The 27,014-nt window shown below is 38.5% G+C and overlaps 1 protein-coding gene across 1 annotated transcript in view; it reads left to right on the top strand.

Annotated features, from left to right (window-relative positions):
- The window catches only part of PPP1R1C (protein phosphatase 1 regulatory inhibitor subunit 1C), a 188,955-nt gene that overhangs the window by 87,055 nt on the left and 74,886 nt on the right, over nt 1-27,014 (top strand). The window contains exons 3-4 of the mRNA XM_021006408.2: nt 12,852-12,889; nt 16,837-16,897. Of these exons, the coding sequence (XP_020862067.1) occupies nt 12,852-12,889; nt 16,837-16,897 (99 nt within the window). The remainder of the gene's footprint in view (nt 1-12,851; nt 12,890-16,836; nt 16,898-27,014) is intronic.

Raw genomic sequence — 27,014 nt, 5'->3', positions numbered from 1 at the left:
AATGAGTATCCTGTAATAGGGAGTATCCCATAAAGGGGACCATCTTTCATGATGAAGTAAAATTATATAAAATAAATAAAAGTGATATGGGAAATCCAAGAAAACATTCACTCAGTTACAATAATGCACTTACTTTATCCTTCCCAAAGTAGAAGGAGAAAAAGTAGAGTTTTGTAGCAAATTATCTGAATGTTAACCTTAATAATTTTCTCTATTGTGTCATCTATAGGGCTGCTTACATACTGTAAATCATTATAGGTTTCATCTATATAGCATAGTGAGTAGGCACTAGATTTAGAGTCAGGAAGACTTAAGCACAATCCCACTTCAGAAGCCTGCTAAGCTATATGACCCTGGACAAACCACTTAACCTCTCTGTGCCTCAGTTTCATTATTCATAAAATGAAAGGGTTAGACTTGATGGTCTTTATGGTCTTTTCCACTTCTAAATTTCTGATCTAAAAAGCATAAATATGTATATTCTAATCAAGTTCATAAATACTCTAAACAGCATAAAATCAAGTTAATTTTATGCATGAATAAAATTGAGTCTAACTATATTTCTAGGGAGCTAGGTGGCATAGTAGTTATTGCATTGGACCTGGAGTCAGAAGACTCATCTTCCTAAGTTCAAATCTAGTCTTAGACACTTACTAGCTATGTGACCCTGGGCAAGTCACTTAACCCTGTTTGCCTCAAGTTTCCTCATCTGTAAAATGAGCTGGAGAAGGAAATGTCTTTGTGAAGAAAACCCTAAATGGGGTCACAAAGAGTCAGGCATGATTGAAAAACAACTGAACAACAACAACAAAAATAATTCTAGGTTTGAATTAGGGAAGGTGATGTTTAGCGTGTTTTCGTTAGTTGTTCATTATGTAAATCTTAAAAATCCTCCATTATATCTTCTACTTTCCCTACCTGCAATTTTTTTTCTTTAATAACAATATACGCAAATGATTGCTAGTTCAATACAGCCAGCTCCACCTCTCTCCTAAGCTTGTCTTATGCCACCAACTGCCTTTTGTTTATCTTGAGCTAGATGTCTTGTAGACACCTCAAACTCAACATGTCCAAAACAGAACTTATTATCTCCCTCTGGCCCAACCCCCACTTCTTTCCAGTTTTCATATCATCACCATCCTTCCATTCACCCAAGCTTACAACCTTGGTGTCATTCTCAACTTCTTTCTTGCAGTTACCTCAAATATTCAATCTATTTTCAAGTCTTGTTGAAAGATTTGAAAATACCTTCACAATAGTTCTCATATAAACCCCCTTCTCTCCACATAAATAGCTGCCATGTTGGTGCAAGCCTGCATAACCTCCAGTTTGAATGACTGCAAGAGTCTTCTGGTTGTTTGGCCTACCTAAAGTCTTTTCCCACTCCAATTAGGCTGCCAAAATGATTTTGCTAAAGCACATACGTGATTATGTCACTCCCTTGATACATTTCACTGGCTCCCTATTATGAATTGGATGAAATATAAAATGACTTGTTAAATGTTTGCCATTTAGAGCTCTGCAAAATCTGACCACATTCTACTCTTCCAGTCATCCTACACGATACGTCTCTTCATGCATTTTACCATCCCAGCTCTCCTGGCCCTTTTGCTGACTTTCTTTTCACTGGCTCTCTTTCCCATACCTGAAAGAGCTCTCTCCTCACTTCTGGTTCCTGTCTTCACTATCTTTCTTCAAGACTCAATTCAAATCTCTCCTTCAGGAGACTTTTCCAGTCCCTACTACTAGTAACTTCTCTCAGAAAGTATCTTGCATTAACACTGTATACATCTTGCATGCACAGTTATTTGCATGTTGTCTCCCCAATATAACATGAGCCCTTTGAGGGCAGAAGCTGTGTTTTTGGCTTTTCCTTCATATCCCTGGTGTGGTATCTGGTATATTGTAAGCACTTATACTTGTTAACTGACAGACTAATGATCCTTCAAGTACTGAATCTAATGTATTTTTGTCCTCATATTTCCTGATTTCTCTGAAGTGATTGACACTGTTGACTATCTCCCTCTGAATGTTGCTCAGTCATTTCAGTCATGTCCAACTCTTTCTGACCTTATTTGGGGTTTTCTTGACAAAGCTACTGGAGTGGTTTGCCATTTCCTTTTCTAGCACACAGCCTCTACCATAGGGTCATCCATAATTATTCCTGGCCTGGGCTATTGCAACTGCCTCCTAAATGAACTCCTACCTCTAGAGCATAGGTTCCCAAAGCAGGTGATACTACCCCCTGAGGGGTGTTGGAATGACACTGGGGGGCCTGTCAACCTGATTTACTTACTGCTCTTTGTACCCCATATTCCACCTCACTTCTCCATGTCTGTCCCTCAGGAGCAGAATAGTCTGTTTTTATTTGGTCTCTTAGATACCTCTTCAAGTTTTAGCTTGAGCTCTACCTCTAACATGATCCCTCCAGAATTTTTAAATTGAAGTAACACCATGTAGTTAGACTTTTCTTCCAAATTACATTGAATTTATATTTTTATACACCTGTTTACTTGGTGTTTCTTGCCAGTAGAATATAAGCTCCTTGAAGGCAGGTACTATTTTTTTTTTGTCTTTGTATTAAAAATGTCTAGCATAGGACCTGTTACATTTTTGTGCCAGATCAGTGGTTCCCTTAGCACAGGGAATTGTTGATGAGTAACTTTTCCTTTACAAGTGCAAATCAGAATCTTATCTTCAATTTATAGTCTTAGTGAGTTACTTGGGCACAGAGAGGTTAAATGACTTGGCCCAGTTCACAAACCAGTATACCTTAAAAATGGGCCATCAATTCAGGTCTTACTGACTCTGAAGCCAACTCTCTATCTATCATGCCATACTGCTTCTGACTGCCTGTTGTTGTTGTCATTGTTCAGTCATTTCAGTCCTATCCAATTCTTCATGACCTCATTTGAGATTTTCTTGTGGTTTGCCATTTCTTTTTCCAGCTCATTTTACAGATAAGGAAACTGAGGCAACCAGGGTTAAGTGACTTGCCCAGAGTCGCATAGCTAATAAGTGTCTGAGGCCAGATTTGAACTCAAGAAGATGAGTCTTCCTGACTCCAAGCCCAGTGCTACATCTACTGCACCACCTAGTTGCCCTCCTGGCACTTAGTAAGCCCTTCATAAAATTGTGTTTGAATTGAATTTGAACAATGCCCCCACATCCCTCTGAATTCACTTTTGTCTTCAACTTTCTATGAAAACCAAAGTCTCTAGGAGGGGTGTGCTAGTAAATATTTAATAACTGGCTCTTTGAAAATACACAATATATTTTTAAGTTTATTCTTAGGTTTCAAGTTATTTCTCCATCACTTTTTAAAGACTAGACAATCAATAAAAGAAAAAAGCAATTCCTGATTGGTAGTATTTGCAGATTTCTGACGTGCAAATGCTTACACTGTAAATTTAATTATCGGTTCTTATGAGCCCATAGGAACTTATTTCCGTGGACCCCTGGTCTCCAATGACCTTCCAGCAGGTTATTCAAAAGTTTTTCCTCCATGTTGGCATTTTTTCAGTTCATCATAGTATACAGTCTTGGCAGTCTTTTCTCAAAGGCTTGTTATCTTTCAGTTTTTACTGTGAAGCAACTAGATTGCTCCTTCTTATCAATTTGCTATTCCTGTTCCTCCAAGATAACTGCTTTTTTCCTACATTCACTCAATCAAACCCTTCTTCCACTTTCATGGTTTACCATTGCCTGTCAGATCTATTTTTCTACCATTGGGGAATCAGCAAACTGATGAACTTTCATTCAGAGCCTGTCATGCACGTATGTCTCCCTGTATACAGGATTCATCCAACTGAATACCTCATCACCATCTAAAATTCAATAAGACAAAGACATAAATTCTTTTTCCTCCAAAACTCTTCATCTTGTCCAAATTCTAGCACTGGAATGATAGCATTAAGAGCTGGAAAGGATTTTATATTACCACTTCAGAAAATTGAAGCTCTAGAAACTGAGGCTCAGAGAGATTAAAGTAAGTAGCAGAGATGAGATGGTACTGTTTACTCCAACATGTTGCTAATCAAAAAGAATTTGATTCCACTGCCCATAGCACTAAGGTAGGTTCAGTGGAGAGGTATAAAAGAAGTAGAAGACAGAGATATAAACTGAAGGTGTCAGACTTAACTTCTAAGGTGCCTTCCAGCACTATGTCTGTGATTCTAAGAGTCTTAGAAACATACTTTATGCCCTTAAAGAGTTTGGTTGAGACAAAACATAAATACATATAATAACCTAGAGAAAAACATTACATGTGAAATTGTACAGTATAAATTAGATGTGGTGAAACAGCAAGAAGAAAGGAATGATCAAGGTGTATTGGGATTAGACAACAGAATAAGATGTAGGAGGTCAGCTTTAACCTTTGAGGAATAGTATAGAAAAATACTGAAAAAAAAAAAGTAGTCCTAGGATTCTAGAAAAGAGGGAGTAATAATAATGTGTGTTTACATAAAATTTTACAATTAAGACTCATTAGATTCTCTGAGACAAGTAGTGCCAGTATGATTATTCTCATTATACAATGAAGAAATTGGAAAGTTACTTGACTTGTCCGTGGTCCTGTAGGTAGTAAGTGACAGGTTGCTGTTGCTCTTCGGTTATGTCTGATTCTTCATGACCCAGTAGGTCATACTGTCCATGGGGTTTTCTTGGCAAAGACACTGGAGTGGTTTGCCATTTCTTTCTCCAGTGTATTAAGGTAAAGAGAGGTTAAGTGACTTGCCCAGGGTCACACAGCTAGTAAGTGTCTGAGGCCAGATTTAACTCCAGGCCCAGAGCTCTATCCACTGAGCCACCTGCTACCTCCAGTAAATGGCAGGACTTGACTAACATCTTTTGTCTTGAAATCTTGTTCTTTCCACAACTCTTTGCTGAGTATCTGAAGATGAAGAATAATATAAGCAAAGTTGAAGTAGAGACTGAGGTGTTGGGGAGTAGTAAAGACACAATTTGGAAAAGTATTGGTGAGACAAAGTTGGTATTAACACCTTGATTTCAAATTTGAGTTGACATTTAGAAAATAGAAAAGAGGGAACCACTGTGAGCCTCTTAGCAGTTATGTGATTTAAGCCCTTTTTGAAGAAGAGTTTTCTGGTAGCACTATCTGGACAGATTGGAATAGGAGAGATTGTATTCAGGGATATCTGCTCAGGAAGCTGTTGGGCTAATGGAGATTTAAGGGCATGAGTTCCTTCTGGGATAGTGACTCTGGAAAAGTTAGTTATATTGCTAATAACTCCAAATTGTCTCAATCCTAAAATATGGTTGTCTTCTGTTACACTTTGCTATTCTTTTTTCTGTATCTAGTCAGTTATTTATTAATTCTGAATTATTTAGGAAGCATAGCTCACTTACCGAGCTTATCTTTATCTTTTCAGTCTTTCTTTCTTTTTTTTTTTTTGTATTTTGCTAAGCAATGGGGTTAAGTGACTTGCCCAGAGTCACACAGATAGTGAGTGTTAAGTGTCTGAGGCCAGATTTGAACTCAGGTCCTCCTGACTCCAGGGCCAGTGCTCTATCCACTGTACCACTTAGCTGCCCCAGCTTATCTTTATCTTTACCATGAAATAATTTCATAAATGATGTGTTATATGCTTAGAAGTGAGTATTTAGAGACGAGGCAGTTTAGGTGGTGCAGTGGCTAGAGTGCTGGCCTCAAGTTAGGTAGTTCTGAGTTCAAATTTGACCTCAGATACTTACTAGCTATATGACCCTGGGCAAGTCACTTAACCCTATTTGCCTCAGTTTCCTCATCTGTAAAAATGAGCTTGAGAAGGAAATGACAAACAACTCTAGTATCTTTGCCAAGAAAACCCAAAATGGGGTCATGAAGAGTTGGACATGACAGAACAATTTAAAAGATCAAGAGAATCTTCTCATTTTATCAATGAGGAAACTGAGGCTCAGAAGCATTCCATAACTTGCTAAAACCACACAAATAATTTTATGCAGATCTGGGATTTGGATTCAGGTGGTTGTTATGGGGTGGGGAGAGGTACAAGGTGTAGGGTAAAGGGAGGAAAATAGGACAAATTCCAAAGGGGAAATTAAACATTGGCTGCTTTGCTCCCAGTTTAGGTTTGTTGAAAACTGAACACCAACATATCCTAAGGAAACAGACCGGTCAATTCTGTTCTAATACAGATTATTTCATATATTTTGATTTTAAATCCTATTTGTGTTTGATAGAGAAACAACTGCTGATTGAAGATCAGCTCAGCTTTCTCAACACACCATGATGGCTAATCCCTCTAGGAATGAACTTCAAATCACCATTTGTGACTTTCCTAAGATTTCACAGGGACTTTTGTATAGGACAAACAAAAGTCAGAAAAATCTGGAGAAAAATATGTGTATCACTCATTTTTCACAGAATTAAAATATCTCAGGTTTGAAAGGGACTATACAGAGACCATCCAATCAAACAGGTGCCTGAACAAAAATCTTTACTACTGCTTGCTTGACAAGTAGTTACCCATCCTTCCCTTGAATAACTCTTGTGTTGGGAACCCACAGACTGTGGAGGCAGCCCTTTCTCCTTTTGGCCAGCTTTTTTGTTAAGCAGGCTTTCCTTATGTCAAGCCTAAATTTGTCTCTTTGCCATTTTCACCTATCATTCCCAGTTTCTGTTCTCTGGCAGTAGTTAGAACAATTTAATTCTCTCTTCTATATAATAAATCTTCAAATACTTGAAGATATGTATCATGTCCTCCCTAAGTCTTCTCTCCTCCATGCTAAGCATCTATAGTTGCTTCCAATGTCAATAATGATACTAATAATACTAGCTAACATTTATAGAGTGTTTATTCTGTGCCAGGTCACGTGATAAGTGCTTTACAATAATTATCTTGTCTGATCCTCATAACAATCCTGGGGGGTAGATGCTGTTATTATCCCCATTTTATAGATGAGGAAACTGAGGTAGAAGTTAAATGACTTGCTCAAGGTCACACAGCTAGGAAGTATGTCTGAGGGCAGATTGGAACTCAGGTCTTCCTGACTCCAAGGCCAGGGCTCTATCCACTCAACCACCTAGGTGCTACACTAGCTGACCTTCAAGATCATTCTGGTTTCCCACCTCTTGATGATCTCTACCTTATTAATATCCTTCTTACAATGTGGTACCCCAAAATGAAAATAACACTTCAGTTATGGTTAGAATAGGGAATAATACAATGGGACTACCAGGACCCTGTTTCTGGACAATAATCTTTTTTTTTAATGAAGCCTAATATTATGTTTTTGTGGATGTGTTATTGCACTGTGGATTTACATTGACCTTGGAGTTCATTGATACCCAATGCCTTTTGTAAATGAACTTTTGTTAAAAAGGCCTCGCATAACTTGAACTCTTAATTTGGTTTGTTTGGTTTTTTTCAACACGTTAGACTTTCTATTTATCTTTGCAGAGAGAGAGAGAGAGAGAGAGAGAGAGAGAGAGAGAGAGAGAGAGAGAGAAGAGAGAGAGAGAGAAGGGAGAGGGAGAGAGAGAAAGGGGAGGGGTAGGGAGGAGTGGTGGGAGAGGAAGATGGGGAAAAGGTGAAAAAAGCCGTCAGAGTGTTGCGATGTGGGAATACGATGGATGTTCTGAAGCAGTTTCTGCCCTCACGTCACTTAATACTTTGCTCTATTGTCTTGATTTTGTGATTGTTAGCTTCCCTACCTCAAATTCAAAAGAAGAAACTGGAAAACTAGTCTTTTCAGCCTGTATCTACATGATACACAGCTGATTTAGCCAATTCAGTGATAGGACTATTCCTTGGGGGGAGGGGAAGAGAATCAGATAAATTAATCTGAATGGCTATAGCAAGTATTTGGGTGATAATAGTTGATTCCCCCCTTCCTCCCCCCATACCATGTTGCCTAGGCTTCTCTTTTATATTAACTCAAACTCCCTTACATCGTTACTGTTTGTGTACATGTCCTTTCTTGTCCCTCTTTCCCAATAAACCACAAGCTCCGTTAGAATACAGTCCGTGTCACAGCTATCTTTGTATTCATGTACATGCTAGCATAGTGCCAATGCATATGGGAGGCATTTAACAGATGTCTCTTAATTTTGCTGAATTCTTTTTATTGCAATGCTGGAGCTGTGTATCAATATGGTGTTCATGTGCACTGACCAATGCAATAGGAAAAAATACAACCCTGCATGATTGTATCCTATTTTTTTCCTGTAACAACATGTTGACTTCCACATAGATTTTTGAAACTTGAACAAAATAGGAATCTTAAGACAACTTAATGACATTTAAGAATTCCACAGATCACAACGCTGCCGTTGTTGAAACTGTTCCTCTTTGATAATTCAAAGGTGATGAGGAAAGGATTTGCACTGAAAGAGTGAAGTATTGAATATAATGTTATCACTATCTTTCTGGTGTTCTACTAGATTTTTACAAGTATCACATCAAGTTCAAGGTATTATTTTTCTGAACTGATAATTCTATTTCTTCCCTTGAAAAATTAGGGAAAGCTGAAATTGCTAGAATTATCTAGAACTTTCCACCCAAGTATTAAATACCAGTCTTTTCCAGAAGCCAAAACAAAGTTAGCGCTAACAACAGTTTTAAATACTATTCATTCCACTACCAAATCAACCAGTACATTCCACCTAAAACTATTTTGGGTTGCTAAATTGGATGTTATTATTACACATGCTACACTAAAGCACAGAACAAGTTACATAGTCATTTGATCATTAACAGGTTTTTTTTGGTGATACCATTATTTGACTCATAAAATGGGTACAATTATCTTAAGGATGGAGACTAACCTAAAGGCGTGCTAGCAGCACAATCATTATACCCATACATTCTATAAGCCAAGCAGCCTGTAGGATGCCCCGGAACCTTTTCATCTTGGAAGATCATTTTAACCAGACTAGTCATCTCTTTATTTTTCATCATTTTGCACTCTGGACCTAAGTACCTTCCCCTATGCCTTTTACCTTTCCTTTATATGGTGTCTTGCCCCTTTAGAAAGTAAGCTCCTTGAGGGCAGATATTGACTTTCTTTTTGCTTGTATTTGTAACAGTAGCTGGCACATACTAAATACTTTATAAATGCTTGTTATTGAAAACTGGCCCATAGAGGATGGGAAAAAAGCCTACTAGTGCACAGCTCTAATTTATTTTCCTATTCAGTGGTTATATTTTGAGTCAATTCAAGGTCAAAACTGGCATAACTATTTCCTTTATAATATTAGTCTGTGTTAAGAATATGTATTTATGTAGAGAAATTGAGGAATCAGAGGTGAGGAAGCGTGATGGAAGGTACTTGAGAGAAGAATAACAAGAGAGAAACAGAAATGCTTTTATTACCAAAGATCACTATAAACCAGCTGAATAGATTGAGGAAACAGATGCTGAGTTTGTGAAACAAGTCACAAGCTTCTCATGGAGAGGTAATATAGTATTTCCGGATAACATATAAATTATCTGAACATCTGATTGGAGCTTTCTCTTCCAAACAGAGAAGCTAATAATTTTAAACTTGGCTTTATGACAATTTCATCTTTCAAAAGATAGAAGAATCAATTTCTGAACAAATAAGAAGGAAGTGATTTCTGGTATGAAACATTGTACAAAAATGCAAACTTCATCTTCAGGTTTGTGATAGATGAATGGACATTCAAGCATAAGCTCATAAGTTCCCTATATTGGGAGAGCAGATATTCAACGAATTCAGCAAGATCTAGTGTTTTGTAGGAAGTCAGCCCAGAAGGGATAGAAAATTCTTAAGAAGTAGGTTTTAAAGGTAAGAAGATAAAACGGTTTCATGGAGGAAAAGGGGAGATTTAATGAATAGAGTGAAATTTTTAAAGGTCATACAATGAATCAGTTAGCAAGCATTTATTTGTTAAATTATTTTTGAAGGCAATCAGGGTTAAGTGATTTGCCCAGGGTCACGCAGCTAGTAAGTATCTGAGGCATTTGAACTCAGGATTTAAACTCAGGTCCTCTTGCCTCCAGGACCAGTGCCCTATCCACTGCACCATCCAGCTGCCCCTCAACAAACATTTATTAAGTACTTAGTATGTGTCAAAAGCTGAACTAAGTTTTGGGGATACAAAGAAAGGCAAAAAAAACCATCACTGACCTCATGAAGCTCATATTTCAAAGAGGGAGAAAAATGCAAATAACTATGTACACACAACTACAGCATGAATGGGAATTAATCTCAGTGGGAGGCACTACCAACGAGGGTTGGAGCAAGAAGGGAGAGCCACCAGGAGGTGAGGTTTGAATTGAATCTTGAAGGAAGCCAGAGTAGCCAGGAGGCAGTGTTGAAGGAGGAAAATATTCCTGGAATATTTAAATAGCCATTTAAAAGGCACAGAATAGATACATGAAGTATCACATATGAGGAACAGGAGGAAGGTCTGTGTAGCTGGATCATAGTGTGAGTGGAGGGGAATAAATTCTAAGAAGAATGGAAAGGTAGGAAGAGTCCAGATTGTAAGGGGTTTTAAAAGCCAAACAGAGGAGGACAGCAAGGGCAGGTAATAGAGAATAAATATAAAAAGTAGTAAGTCAGTTTCAGTCAATATACATTTATTAAGCCCCTATTATGTGCCACAGGCACTGTGCTAAACATTGGAGAGACAGTGAAAGGCAAAAAAATAGTCATTGCCTGGGTGGAGCTCACAATCTACTGAGAGAAACAACATGCGAACAACTATGTACAGACAATATACGAGATAAATTGGACATACCAGAGGAGAGGCACTAGCATGAAGAGGGATCAGGAAAGTTTTCCTGTAGAAAGCAGGATTTTAGTTAGTACTTGAAGGAAGCCAGGGAAGCTCAGGAGATGGAGATAAAGAGGGAGAGCATTCCAGGCATGGGGGACAGCCAGAGAAAATGCCTGGAGCCAAAAGATGAAGTGTCTTGTTAGAGGAACAGCCAGGAGGGCAAAGTCATTGGATTGCAGAGGTGAGGAATAAGGCGTAAGAAGACTGGAAAGGCAAGAGAGGGGCAGGTCATGAAGGGCTTCGAATGGCAAACTGAGAATGAGTTATTTGATGCTCGAAGTGATAGGGAATCATTGGAGTCTATTGAGCATGGGGGTGACACAATTCTTTGTTTTAGGGTGATCGCTTTGGTAGCTGGGTGGAGGATGGACTAGAGCAGGGAAGACTTGAGGCAGGTAGACCAACTAACAAGTTAATGTAATAGTCCAGGAATAGCGAGGATGGTAGCAGTGTCAGAGGAGAGAAGGGGGCATGTATGAGACATGCTATGAAGGTAAAATCAACAGACCTTGGCCACAGATTGGATAGGGAGGGCTAAAAGACATTGAAGTGCTGAGTAGGACACCTAGTAAAGGTATTTCCAAGAATGCTAAAACTCAGAGTGAGCTTAGGTTGGCAAGGAAGTCAAAGCAAAAAGAGCTTTCTAGCAGTTTGGGGGAAAGGAGGGAAATCAAAGATAGGACAACTGTTAGTGGTGAATGATAAATAAGAGAGAGAAGTATCACACCACTTCACCTTCTTGTGCATGCCCCCTTCCCCCTCCCTGGGGAGCTACCTTATTTAACAATTAATAAATATATATTTTTAAAGAAAAAGAGGAAGGACAGAGAAAAATCAGAAAAATGGATCAAGAATCAAAAATGTTCAAAATATAAGCAGTGTTTCATAACTGAGGACCTCCTATCAAAGGAATGGGGTGGGTTGTTTCTCATACTGTTTATTTGGGATCTTGCTTTTTCTTTGTAATTTTGCAACATTCACTTTTGATTGTTTTGTGTTTGTTATTCTTCATTGCTGCAGTCTCTCTGTATGTTATCTTAGTTCTGCTTTCTCTACCCTGTATCAGTTCATGTAAGTCTTCTTATTAGCACTGACCCTATTCATCATTTATTACAGCATAGTAATGTTCCATGATATTCATGTGCTGCAGGTTCCCTACCCCTGGTTTAACTGCCCACTCCCCCAATCCTCAACCCCCTCAACTGGTTCTTTGTTACTATAAAAAGTGCTGGTATAAATATTTCTATGTATATGAGAGGGTTTTTTTTTTCTTTTCAATGACCCCCTTTAGTGTATATGCTTAGCAGTGGAATCTCTGGATCAAAGGGTATGAATATTTGAGTTACTTTATTTGCATAATTCCAAAATGCTTTCAGAATCAGTTGTACCGATTCACAGCTTCACCCACAATGCAGTAGTGTATCTATCTTTCAACATTGACTACTACCATCTTTCATCAGCATTAACAATTTTCTGATAGTCAAGTGACAGCTCAGGGATATTTTAATTTGCATTTCACTTATTATTAGTGATTTGGAGCATTTTTCATGTAGTTATTAATGGTCGATCAAAAGCAGTTATTAAGTTATTAAGCACCTAATATGTGCCACACGCTGCTTCCAGATGGAGATAAAGAAAAGCAAAAGAGAATCCCTTCTCTCAAGTAGCTCATGGTCTAATGGGGGCAACATGAAAGCAACTCTTTAAACTTTATTTACTGTATGTACTATTATATGATTTTTTTTCTCTAAATGAGGTTAAGTTGATTTTTATTGAATCTTGAGTGAGTGTTTTCTGTAAGGGAGTGTACCACACAAAGAGGGAGGTGATCAGGGAGCCCTTGAACCAATAGCCCTAAGCTCACAGTAAGCCTAAATTGAAGCTGTCAGTCTCTCTCCACCTCTCTGTCTTTGTTCCATCTCTATCTTTGTCTTTGTCTCTGTCTCTCCCACTCTTTCCTCTTCATAAAGGGGCTTTACATTTGTAATTTTACAACATTCACTTTTGATTGTTTTATGATTGTTCTTTTAATTTACATTGTTGCATGAAATTCCCTAATATGTTACTTTTTTTTTTATAGAAATAGACGAGAAGAGGGTCACCAACTCACAAGGAGAAGTAAGTTAAACTACATCTTTTACATACACATTTGAGTTCTTTGAAATATATATAGAAAATATAATCATTTAAAATTTATTCAAAATTCCTTAAGTTTTATGTTTTGTGGTAAAATATCAGGTACGGTCATGTGAGATTTACACCTAGGAGTACCTTCAAACGACCCAGTTTTGCCTGACAAGGTTATAGGCACTGAACCTGTGATTTCATTGGCCTGGAACAGAGCCAGCCATCAAACACACAGCCCACAACACTCCTAAGTGCACTTGAACCAAACTGAAACATAATTGTGAAATATTGAACATATTTTAATAAATAAAAATGTAATAACACATAGAAAATGCTAATATGTGGTTTTCTAAGTCAATACTTGGCCTGCAGGAATCCTTGTGTATGGTTTCCTCCCCCCCCTTCTATTTGAATTTGACACCACTGCTCTAGACAGCACCCAGAGGTGAGAAACTCCCTCTGCCAATATAGGTCAGCACCTGCGATCTAAGTTCTGTTCTCAGACAGTTGTCTAGAACACCAAGAGGTCATGTTTTTGGCCTAGGGTGGCACAGACAGTCTAGATCAGAAGTACACTTTGAACCCCTGACTTCCTGGCTCTTAGGCTGACTCTGTCCACTTTTCTAAACCTGGGGGCCTCCTTCAAAATACTCATTGTGAAATCCCTGTTTTTTATTTAAATCTGTTCAAATCCTTTACTTTTGTAGTTCTTGTAAATAGCTGCAGCAGTAACAATCACAACCATAAATACCTCTCTTTAAAAGAAAGTAGAAAGTATCCTTATATCACTACTGAGTCCCTACTCTAACTGAATGCCTCTTAAAGGCAGCTGGGCTGCGTAGAGGATAGGGATGTTGTTGTTTGTCCTTTCTTGGAGAGGACCGTGATGTGAGGTGACGTCATGACTTGCAAGTGAATTGGATTTAAGTGAGGCAGGGTTTTGCAAAGTCACAAGCCTCACTTTCTCCTCTGGAGCCATCTGGGTCCAGTGGCCAGATATAGATCAGAATGACTGGAGACCACCCCCACTAAGCAGGGCTTGGATAGAGTTAAACCTAGAGTCAAGAAAGCTGATTTTCAAATCTGTCCTTAGATATGTCCTAGCTACAGGACCCTGGGCACTTAAACTTAACTTTCCTCAACTGTAAAATGGGAATGATAATAATACCATCTACCTCTCAGGGTTATTGTAAGGACCAAATGAGATAATATTTGTAAAGCACTTAGCACAGGACCTGATGTATAACAGGTACTTGGCAAATGTTTTTTGGTTTTTTCCCCCCCTCCTTTCTCCTTGCAAAGTGCAATATGAACTTACAAAGGTAAGTTTAGGCTTTTTTCTCACTTTCAGACATATGCCCTTTATCATACATGAAAATCATTGAAATGATAATTTTAATAGTAATAGTGAAATCATTGTAATAGTTATGCATGGTATTGATTATTTCAATTTTAGAACCAAGTACATTCCTGGGAATCTTTACAAGCATGTGTCATTACCAAGGAGAAATTTTCTAGAGAGCTCAACTTTTGCTTTTGGACACATTTATGGAGAAAATATGCAATTCCTATGATAAGCCAGGAGGAGTGGAGCAGTTTGCTTGTGGTATTGGTCAGATGTGGCTGAAGTTATAGAATTAATCCCAGAGATCTCTGCCCCTGTCAGATGTGTCAGCAGGCCAAAGAGTGTGTGCACCATGTTTTCCTATGCTTGACTGTATCTTAGGTCTGGTGCCAAAGCAAACATTCAAATCAGTGAGGGAAAATAATTTGTCAGGGCTACTTGCTGGTCTCAAATAGACTAAATAACTTGTTAACTTAATGGTGATTTTCACTTTTCAATGGGTTATTTTGCCATCATGTAAATACTGCCATCCTGATGCTCTGTGTGATACTTTAAAGAAAGCATACAAGAAAGCTAAGGACCACATAATAAGATGAAAGGGGAAAAAATGTTGGCAGCACGATTTTTTTTTGGCTCACCTATTTTTTTCAGAGTAGATTTTGAGCACTCCCTCCCCCCAGAAACAACAACAACAACAACAACAAATATAAGCAAAGTTGGGATTTGTCAAACAAAAATGAACATTTTGGAAACCCAACCTCATTAATATAGGTGCCTACTTCCTAGACTTTGAAATGCAAATTGAGAAATCATTATAAAACTCATTGGCTTATCTGAGAAAGGGAGATTTAACTTTCTTTTCTTATCTGAAAAAAAAATCACCAGAGAACCTTTTCTGGTTTCCATACAGAAATGAGTTCCTGTTTTTGCCAAAGTCCTTCTCCTGTAACCTAAGCCTGACCCTGTATCTCATGAACTGGGATTGTTAAATGCAAGTTTCGTCAGGAAAAGGAAAGTACGCATTTGGAGACCAGAACAAAGAATGGTCCTCTGACTGAGTTATTTCAGCTAATGAGGAGATCAGACTGTTCATGTAATTTCAGGTTGGTTATACATAGGGATTACTTCATTGTTCCTGGGAAGCCCCTAAACGAGACATCTTTTCTAAGGTCCTTTATTTCGGTGCCCTTTTGTTTCTTCTCCCCAATTTTTTCTTTTTATTTTTTTTCAATTAGAATTTTTTCTTTCTTCTGTTTTCTGTTAACATCAGAGCTAGAAGCAAAAGAAAGATGATTGTTCTAGCTCTAATGTTTACTAGGGGAACAAGTTTTGAAAACTGACCTCCCAGGCTGCCTTTCCACAGGAAAATATACCTTATCACCTTTGGATAATCTCTCTTAAGCTTTTAATGTCCCTGACACACATTTAAGGGTGATTATAAAGAACTGAGTGTTTGAGTGGCCTGTGAGCTCAGGATAAGTCAATAGTATGACTACTGATTAGAAAGTTAATGTGGTCTTAGGTTTCATAAAGCCAGGACCATGGTGTACACACAGGCTTCAGGAGGATATTGTTCTGCTGGACTCTGTCCCCATCAAACGGCAGCTGAAATGCAGTTTTCAATTCTGGGCAACACATTTTTGGAAAGGTAAACTAGAGCACGTTAATAGGATGGTGTAGGTCCTTCAGATCATGCCATGTGTGGATCAGTGGAGGGAACTGAGATTATCTAGCCTAGAGAGGGGAATAGTGCAGAGAGATAAAATAGCTGCCTTTTGTTATTTGGAACAATGTCATACAGAAACAGGATTAGATTTATTCTGCCCGTTTCAGAAGACAGAACTAGTAAGGGCAGAAGCTAGAGGGAGTCAGATTTTTTGCTTGATGTAACCAGGCTGCACAGTGGATACAGCGCTGGACTGCAGTCAGAAAGACCTGAGTTCAAATATGCCCTCAGACACTTACTAGCAGTGTGACTCTGGGCAAGTCACTTAACCCTGGTCGCCTCAGTTTCCTCATCTGTAAAATGAGCTGGAGAAGGAAATGGTAAATCATTCCAGTATCTTTGTCAAAAACACCTCAAATGGGGTCATGAAGAATCTCATAAGACTGAAATAACTAAACAACAAACAGCCCTATTCAGAAAGTAGAATGAGCTGTCTTGGTAGGCAACAATAATATTAGCTAGCATTTATATCACATTTTAAGTTTTGCAAAGCACTTTGTAATTATCTCATTTGATTCCCCAAAATAATCCTGGGAGATTGGTACTATTATTATCCCCATTATACAGATGAGAAAACTGAGGCTAGGGGCATTTGACTTGCCCAGAGTCATACAGCCTATTACGTGTCAGAGGTTAGATTTGAACTCAGTTCCTTCTGAGTCCAAGTCCAGTGCCGAATCCACTGTGTCACCTAGCTGATTTCATGTCCTTGTTTCAGACTACTTTTGACTAAACTCTACCAAGTGGCGAAGGAACGTCAGAGAGATGTTTAGAAACATGCCACTAAAACTTCCTATACAGGTCTGCTGTGGTTTGAGTCTATGTAGATTTGCTAAGTTTTTTTTCCTCTCTCTCTTTTGTCCTCAGTCACAGAATGCATCTCCTAAGCAGAGGAAGCAGAGTGTGTATACACCTCCCGCTATGAAAGGTACTGTGCAGGTACTGTTTCCTGTTGTGCTGACATGTGAAGCTTTAGACACTGCTAGTGTTGTATCTGCTTTTAAAACAGCAGCAATAACAAAAGGAATCCATATAACAAATGTGGTCCACTGTTAGTCTAAAGTGCCTACTATGTGCTAGGTGCCTTGCTAAGTGCTGGGGATATAAAACGAGGCAAAAGATAGCTCCTGCAGCTGCTAAGTGACAGTGTAGATAAAGTACCAGGCTGGGGTCAGGAGGATCTAAGTTCAAATCTGGCCTCAGATACTAACTACATGTGTGACCCTGGGCAAGTCACTCAGCTCTATTTACCTCAGTTTCCTTATCTATAAAATGAGCTGGAGAAGGAAATGGAAAACCGCTCCAATATCTTTGCCAAGAAAACCCCAAGTGGGGTCCTGAAGTCAGACACAAATGAACCACAACACATGTGTCAGGCACTATGCTAAGCCCTGGCTCGAAATTTAATGGGGAAGACAAAATGCAAACAACTATGTACATGTACAGAGTAAGTAAAGAATAAATCAACAGAAGGAAGGCACCAGAACTAAGTGGGATTAAGAAAGGCTTCATATAGAAGGAGGGAGTTTAGCTGGGGCTTGGCAGGAAGCAGAGATAAGGAGGGAGAATATTCCAGGACATCTGGGGGACAGCCAATAGTTTCTTGTGGGAGAAATAACAAGGAAGTCAGTCTCTCTGGGGTGGGGAGTAAGATGTAAGAAGACGGGAAAGGTAGGAGGAGTATAGATTATGAAGGGCTTTGAATGCCAGACTGAAGATTTTATGTTTGGTCTGTAGTGTGAGTTCAAATCTGGACTTGGACACTTGCTAGCTGTGTGACCCTGAGCAAGTCACTTAACCCTGGTTGCCTTAGTTTCCTCATCTGTAAAATGAGCTGGAGAAGGAAATGGCAAACCCCTCCAGTATCTTGCCAAGAAAATCTTAAATGAGGTCATGAAGAGTCCCATAAGACTGAAACAACTGAACAAGTGCGATAGGGAGACACTGGAGTTTATTTAGCATGTGGGGGAGGGAGGGAGGAGGAACAGGGAAATTGGGTGGGGGTTACATTTTTGGTGGGTGAATGGAGGATGGGCTGGAGGAGGGAGAGATTTGTGGCAGGCAGACCAACTGATACACTATTGCAATAGTCTAGGCTTGAGGAAATGTGGGCTTACACAAGGGTGGTGGCACTATTGGACTATTATTATAAACTATTAACTAGCTACTTGAACTTGAATAAGTAATTTAAATTATCTGGGCCTCAACTTTCTCATTTGTAAAATCAAAGGAGTGAACCTAATGGTGTCCCTTCAGGTTCTGACTTCTCCTAATTCTAATTCAGTTTGACCAGAGGATAACATTGAAGAGGAGCTATAAAGATAACAGTTTTTTCAATTATATTTTTTATTATATATTTTTCTTCTCTTTTAAAATCTTTGGGCAAAATTAATCAGAAACCCTGACAGTTCTTTTCAGTGACCATGACTCTTTGGGATCCTGCCCAACTTCGAGGCACCCACAATACTGGAGATTGGGTGTTCTATAGAAAGTATTACTTTGTGTCCGCAGCAGCTTCTCCAAGAAGTCCTGTTGAAGCTGCTGTTGAGCATAAAAGTAACAGCTGTTGAAATAATGAGTAAGTATCCTTATTCAGACTCTGGCAGAGTCACAAAACCTAAGTTAGCTCCTCAATAGGTCCTGTAAATGGAACAGTGAAATGCACTGATAGTTGACCAACTGCAGCTGGAGGGCGGGGAAAGTGTTTCACTTTTTGCACAAAATCATTCCATTGCATGAGGATGAACATGTCAAGTGCAGCACATAATTTTGTTACCTCCTTCTTGGGAAAGCACATATGTACTGAAAGAGAGGGGGCCTTTAATAGCTGCCATTGTCTGCTCCAGATGCAGAGGGGCCAGCGGAGGAGCTTTGCCAGTGTGTTTGGAGAGGAGCCTGAACTTGGACAGAAATATTTCACCCTACGCTCTCGCCAGGCACTGGGTTTCTGAGAGAGGCTGGGAATGGTCTGTGCACAAATGAAAACAATTAATTGCTGCATGTACTAGTAAACTTTCTTCCTCTAGAGCAATAAAACAGCATGTTTATTCTTTCATGAGACTAACAAATAATCAAGATCATGAGCAACATGGTCTATTCTGGTACAATCCGTGTGGATATGAAAGTGCTGGTGGATGAATTTTATTTCTAGAAAGGTAGCTCTTTGAGTGTGTGCGAAATAGTCTTTTAAAGACTTAATCAACCTTAACACGAATAGAGAGCATAGAGATGCCGATGACTCTCCCCGAATTCTATTTTAGGTTAGTCTGTCCAAACAAAGTAGGGGCAGCTAGGCTGTGCAGTGGACAGACTACCATGCCTGGAGTCAGGAAGACTCATCTTCCTGAGCTCAAATCTAGCCTCAGACACTTACTAGCCGTGTGATCCTGGGGAAGTCACTTAGCCCTGTTTGCATCAATTTCCTCATCTGTGAAATGAGCAGAAGGAAATGGCAAACTATTCTGCTATCTTTGCCAAAAACAAAACAAAACAACAACAACAAAAAACCCTAAATAGGATCACAGAGTCAGACATGAGTGAAACGACCGAACAACAATAAAAATGAAGTAGTAATGTATTCTCTTCTCTGTAGCATAGCAGTTTTATTTTTTAAGAAAGACCTTAAAATAAATGTTATGAGGGCTAATAGCTGTCATTATATTATATCTGACTCTAGAAAGCACGGCAATATTATAAATTGGGGCATTTAGAAAAAAACAATCTCTGGTCCAGAGATGATTTCATGAATTTTCCTTAATCAACATGAAGAGATTTGGAAAACTAGAAGGAATATATTTCCTTCATAATTGACTTGACTCTTCCAAAGACTCAGTCAGTTCCCAGTGAGAAATGGGGGGATGACTGAACATTACCTCTTTCCCAGATCGTCAGCCTGCTGAGAATTAAGTGCCTCTTAGACAACCAGGGAATCCCTCAGACACACAAAAGAACTGGGGCCAGTCTGCTGCTGCCATACAAGCTAAATAGTAACAACAAAACCACTCAGCATTCTTCCCTAAGCTATACAAATCTCATCTCCCTTTCCATAAGAGCTTGAAATTAATTTTTAAAGGCAATAAATAAGTAATGGCCAAATGTGGTACATTCTACGTTAATTTGGATCTGAATGGTGATTTCATTGGTATGGGAAATGCTGAATGAGCTAACTCCTATCAAGGCAGATGACACCTCCTTTGCAGTTTATTTTTTTAAAGAGTTGCCTGGGGGCACTGCATAATTAAATGACTTGGCTAGAGTCACAGAGTCAACATTTGGCAGAGGTCGGAGAGTGGACATAAATTAAAGGATATAAATTAATTTATGGGACATACATTTTAAAACGAATATAGGATACAAGGGAGTAGAATTGCAATGCAGAGGCCACAGAGAACACCATTTCTCTGAAATGCAGACACAATGCGAAATATAGAGGAAAGAAATAGCTAGGAGAGCAATGCAGCTAATAATGCATCTGGCCCACTTCTGAAAAGACAGGGTATAAGAAAAATGGATTTGAAAAATATGAAGGGCAAGCCTGTGAGAGAAGAGAGCCAGTGCTTAAAGCAACATGCACCCTACTTCTATGCTAGAACAACTCAATGTGTCTTGTGTTTATGCACAGGGAAAATGGTCATGTGCCAAGCATAAAAGGCTAGTGGTCACAAATCTATGAAAGTATCTATTGTTCAACCACTATATACTAGTCAATGAGAATATAAAGAGAGACATGAAACATTCCTGTGCACATGGAGCTTATATTTTATTAAAGGGGAGAGTATGCACATAAATGAGCACAGCTAGGTGGTGCAGGAATAGAGTGCCAAGACCTGGAGTCAGGAGACTCATTATCCCCAATTCAAATGTAGCTTCAGATACTTACTAGATGTGTGACCTTGGGCAAGTCACTTAACTTTGCTTGCCCCAGTTTCCTCATCTGTAACATAAAGAAAATGGCAAACCACTCCAGAATCTTTGCCAACCCCAAACGGATTCATGAACAGGTAGACATGACTGAACAATGACTGAACAACAGCAGCAAAAATACTCATGAATAAGTACATACAAAATGGATATAAACTCTTACTAGGGTAAGGATTCGTTAATCCCTCTTTCCCCCTCTTTTACCACATAAACCCAGAGAGGAATTTAGAGTAATTATTTTTTAAAATTTCGTTATTTCCTACTCCTTCCAGATGCCCTCCTTTTTCCTTTACTCCCAGGGTGGTATAATCACCTGTACCATGTATGGACATATTCCTGTTCAGATTTTCCATCTATACATGTCATACAATATGTATGAAAGTGGCAGAAGTAAATCTCTGTGAGGAAATATGCTTACTTTTCCTTAATCCTTATATGTTCAACTCATTCTATAAGCAGAGAGATCTGTAGTTTGTCAGAAAAGGACAACTTCCTAACTAGTCACCCTCCACATTTCTTTGCAGAATGTATAGGGGTCAACCCTCTAATTTGCCAAATGACTAACTAAATTCTTAATTCTTGTTGTATAACTTGTGCCATGTCTCAGAAGAGAAAAATTTTGGGGCAGGAAACTGGCTGACTCATCTTCACTCTTGCTTTTTTTTTTTTAAACTGGAATGCATTTTACTGAGGACATCAGAGTGAGTGCTATTGATTTAAAAGACAGTCTAAATACTAACCATAGCAGCTGACCAAGTAACTGCTGTAAATGCACAGATCCCTTTTGGGCTCATATTACCATCTTTAATGCATGGCCAGTAAGTCAAGTGATCCATTTTGCTCCTGTAAAAATGTTTGCTTTGTTTTTTTAATTCCCTTCATGCTTGTGGATTTATTGTAAGAGAGTATTGCAGGAACCCCAGAGTCTAGTGATTATGGTTCTGATATGCCTAAGAGCTTTATTTGGAATGCTTGCAGAACTCTAGCTATTGTTTTCTCCAATGATAACATCAGTTTTTGTATCTCCACTTCATCCCAAATCCTATTCTTGTAAAACATCCATGTAAATAAGGACTTACCCAGGAAAGAAACAAAAGAAAATGCACTGAATAAGAATTAAACAGAAGGTTTAAAAAGAGCTAGTATTGTCTTCCTTTTTCATTTAATTTAATTTGCAATTTTTGTCTTTGCATTTGGAAGCCTTGCAAATCTTTTTCTCAAAAAAGCTGAAGATGTTTTAATTTCAACATCTCTTTTTGACTTATAAATCTAATACTAAATTTCTTTCTTTAAGGGATTATAAAGCACTAGTGGGTTTGACAGACCGCCCATGTTCTTGGATTAAGAAAGACCTGGGTTTGAGTCTTAACTTCCAACACTTGTTGCTATGTGATCTGCACAAGTCACACACTCCCTCTGTTTGAATATTCTGTTCTGTACAGTAAGGGAGTATTAATACCTCTGTCACAGGGTTGTTATGAGGTCCAAATTGGATACTATTTTCAAAACTTTAAAGCACTCTAAAATGTGCAGTATTATTGTCTCTGCTTGTGTTTCCCAAAGGAACAGTTGCAGCCAATTTATCTGTGCTTGTTTTCATGCAGGTTCCAGTTGAATGTTATTCATTCTTCATTAATGAGCATGGGTTCTAGATCTCTTTGAATTTTTTATGAGTTCCATCTACCACACCTCCAAGGTCTTTTCTCTGAAGGAAATTAACAATAGAATATTTAAAATTTTCTATCCTTCTTTGAACCCATAATTTATTAGAAACCATTGCTACTATAGTATGTGGCCTTGACCTACAACTGTAATTCCTTAAGCCAGTTTTTTTGGATCTAGTGACTGAAAGAGTATTGATAATAATAAGAGCTCACATTTGTATAGTGCTTTTAGGTTTGCAAAAACACTTTACAGAAATTATCATGCTTGATGAAATTCAATAAATCAAGTACAGTAGCTTTTTGTAAGCTAAATGACAGATGAGGTTTGATTGAAGGAACTGGTGGTGTTTAGCCGGGAGGAAAGAAGACATTTGAGAGTTTGATAGCTGTCTTCAAGTTTTTATTTGGAGGGTTTAAGTCAATAAAAATTTATTAAGCACCTACTAGATGCCAGGCACTGTGCTAAGGACTGGGGATACAAAGAAATGCAAAAGGCAGTCTTTGCCCTCAAGTAGCTTACAATCTAGTGGGGGAAGATAGCACACAAAAGAAAGCTGAAAAAAGGCGGGGGAAGGAAAGGTCCTGAGCATATCAGCATGATAAGTTCCAGAGTAGTACACACAGGTGGGAAGTGAACATGACCAGCCTGGATCCCCGCATTAAATGGAGGTCTGAAGAGGAGTTCTTTACTCTACTCAAGAGTAAGAGTGTATTGAGGCTGATTTGATCTTACAGGATAATGAGGTTCCCGTGGGCTGTCCCTTGGAAAAGGGGATATATTTTTTTTTCTTAGACCCAGTAATTGAACTTGGAACAAGAAGGAAATGTAGACTTTAGGCAAGCAAAAGAATCCTGACTATTAGAGGCATCACAAATGAAATGGGGTACCCCAGAAATGATGGTTTTTAAGCACAGGCTGGATAACCACTTTGTTAGGTTTGTGGTAGAGCCGATTCTAGTTTAGGGATTGGTCCCTCCTAACTAGAGATTCTGTGATTTTCTTCAGAGAGCTAAGCAACAAATATATTCTTCTCTAGATTTCTCTAATTCTCCAATCATATTTAATACTGTTTTTAGTATGGGATTTGCACAGTTGTATATGTACCCAGGAGAGCCCCAGATTGTAAACCTATGATAGTATAGACAAGGGTTATGCTTGAAATAGGTCAGTGTCCCTCAAACTGTGCTGCAAAGAACCCCAAACCATCCCATTTTTCCCTTAATTTTTAAATTTATTTTTTAACATTCATGTTCAAAAATTTTGAGTTCCAAATTCTCTTCCTCCCTCCCATTCCTCCCCCACCCATTGAGAAGGCAAACAATACAATATCAATTATATATGTGAAGTTATACAAAACATTTCCATATTAGCCATGTTGCAAAAAAGGGAAGAAAAATCAAGAAAATTTAAAAGTATGCTTCAATCTGCTCTCAGAATTCATCAGTTATTTCTCTGGAGGTAGGGGCCAGTTTTCATCATGGTCCTTTGAAATTGTCTCAGATGGTTGTCTTGACCAGAGTAGCTAAGTCTTTCACAGGTGATCATCCTTACAATAGCGATCTTCCTGTGTACAATGTTCTGGTTCTACTCACTTCACTTTTCATGCATTCATATAAACTTCTCAGGGTTTTCTGAAACCATCCCACTCATCATTTTTTATAGCAGAATAGTGTCCTATCTCAATTATACACCACAACTTGTTCAGCCATTCCCCAATTGATGGGTGCCCCCTCAACCCAAATTTTTTTAATGAACCTTATGTCGTTTGTTAACAAGCATCAATAATAAAAATTTTAGATGCTTTTACTACAAGAGTTCTTGCCAAAGGGCTCTCCTTCTGTGGAAAAGTCTGAGAAACACTGTCCTAGAAGAATAGATTGGAAGTCAAGAGAACTGAGTTCTAGTCCTGATTCTGCTACTAAATAAATAGCCTGTGACCTTGGGCAAGTCAAATCATCTCTCTTGGCCTGAGTTTCTTCCATTGTAGAATAAAGGAACTGGGTTAGATTCTTTCTAACTTTCGTTCCAGCTATGACATTCTATGATTTTAATTATGATTCTAGCCTGCATCACAGATTAAGACGTGGAGTCATGGGGGGGGGCGGGAGTGAAGAGAGAGGAGGAAAATTGCCATGCCTAAGGAAATGTTTCTGACAATTTTCACTTTGAATAATACATCTGCTGCCATTCAACAGTGACCATGCATTTTAAGTCAGGGCAAATCAGTACACTCAACCAAGAAAGTGGCCATTAACCTTAGAGCCTAGAGTTTTAAAGAAATTTAAGTCAATTTAGTAGAAATCAGAGAGGGGGCTTGCAGTACTAGTAATATCTTCAGAATTTCCTCCTTATACCTATTTTATCTGGTTTTCCTGAGAACTCAAATCTACAAAGGAATTAATGTATTACAGATATTATTTGGTAAATTCGGAAGACATAATTATTCTATCTGTCATCCATATGGTCACATGCCTAGTTGAAATCTCTATTTGGAGGAGAAAAGAGTAAATGCTGGGCATGTTGTGGCCTAGCCCAAGAGATAATTAATAAGATTACTATCCCCTGCTTTTGCACCCACTCTCACCCTCAGCTCAAGAAATCCTTCATCTCTCTGACTCTGAAACTCCAGGTTCTGTAGAACTAAATGACCATAATTGTTACAGGGTCAGGAATGAGAAGGGCTTAAAGCACTTTGCAATACACCTATTGTTAATATGTCACTTATCTTTCTGTCTTCTAATATTTGAATTGTGTGTATTTGGAGAACATTCAATAGTCATTCAGTCAATAAGCATTTTTAAGTTCCAGCGCTGTGCAAGGCACCAGAGATATGAAAATTCAAACAAACAAATCAAACAAAACAAATCCCCTTCCTCATATAGTTTACTTTCTGTTGAGTTGGGAGAATGCATAAGATGTCCTACTTGGGGAGGAGAGTTTACAAACTACCAGGTTGGACAGAGCATATGATATATGCTAGTCTACTGGTTTAGGGAAGTTTATATTCTACTGAGTCGGGGGACATATGACATAAACACAGACAAGTAGGATGTGATGGAGACAAAGAAGAAATGCAAAGTGCTTTAGGATAATTTGTCAAGAAAAGTTATAAAGGTAGATTGGAAACAGATTGTGAGGAACCTAAATGTTAGGACAAAGAAATTATATTTAATTTATGTGGCAGTAGGAAGACACTGAAGGTAAGTATCATATTCAGATTTTTGGTAGGTATGTAAAGGATGAGAAAGAGGAGAGAATATGAGGCATGGAAGAGTGTGAAGGAGACTAGAAGCAGGTTGACTAGAAAGGATGCCCCAGGCAAGAAGTGTCTGCAGTAGGGGAGGAGGGATGGCAGTGTGACTGGAATAGTCGAAGTTAAGTATAGCTAGGAATAGGTAAGTTTTAGTTAAATGAATGTGAGAAGGGCTGAAACAAATATTGTAGGCTCAATATATTTTTTATGACTTGTTTTTGATTATTAGTGAGTTACATTGTTTTGAAATACAGAGGACTTAGGAAATGGTGATTATCAAGTAGTGAATACTCACTCCATATTTCCTGCCCTTAATGGAATCAAGAAGGCTAACTTGGTGAATTCTTTGACTGAATAACCTTCTTGGAACCCATGAAACAGTATGCAAATGGCAAAAGATAAAATTGCCCAGGCATTTCTGAGGTAGAGTAAGGACAATAAAAAATTCTTTGTAATTTTGAAGAAAACAACAACTTTTCTTACAGGATTTAGCAACTTTAATTTAGTGCCTATCTATGATAGAGGAAATTAAAAAAACTGTTAGCAACAAAAACCGATGATTTATTCAGTGTTTGCCACTGTGCCTTCAAGTCACTTATAATCTATCTGGGGAGCTATTAAAAAGGAGGGGGATAATGAAATCAGCTTAAAGTATTCACAAAAACTAAGAAATGAAAGGAGATTCTGAGATTGTTCATATACTTTGAGAATCTCATAGTTCAGTTAGACCTCATCTCAAAGACCATCTATTCTACCTAATAAGAATCTATACAAATGGCTAGCCAGCCTTGAAGACCACTAGTAAGAGTTAGTCAACAACAAGCATTTATCAAGCACTTACTGTGTGCCAGGCATTGTGCTAAGCATTGAGGATATAAAGAAAGGCAAAAAGACAATTTCTGCAATCAAAGAGCTCACAGTCTAATAGGGAAGACAATAAGCAAATAGCTATGTAGGAACAAATTACAGACAGGATAAAGTGGGGGTAATATCAGAGAAAGGCATTAACATTAAGGGGAAGTAGGATAGGCTTTTTGTAGAAGGCCAGATTTTGACTGGGACTAGAAGGAAGCTGCAGAGGGCAGTAATGTGGAAGGAGAGTATGACAGCTAATAAAAATGCCTGGAGTTGGAGTTGAGAGATGGCATATCTTCTGGAGAAGAACAGCAAGGAGGACAATATCATTGGATAGACTAGTATGAATCTG

This window comes from Phascolarctos cinereus, unplaced genomic scaffold (assembly GCF_003287225.1).
Source record: "Phascolarctos cinereus isolate Bilbo 61053 unplaced genomic scaffold, phaCin_HiC Scaffold_726;HRSCAF=1367, whole genome shotgun sequence".
Taxonomy (NCBI): domain Eukaryota; kingdom Metazoa; phylum Chordata; class Mammalia; order Diprotodontia; family Phascolarctidae; genus Phascolarctos; species Phascolarctos cinereus.
The sequence above is the reverse complement of the archived record's forward strand: the minus strand, read 5'-3'. Positions and strand labels throughout refer to the sequence as shown.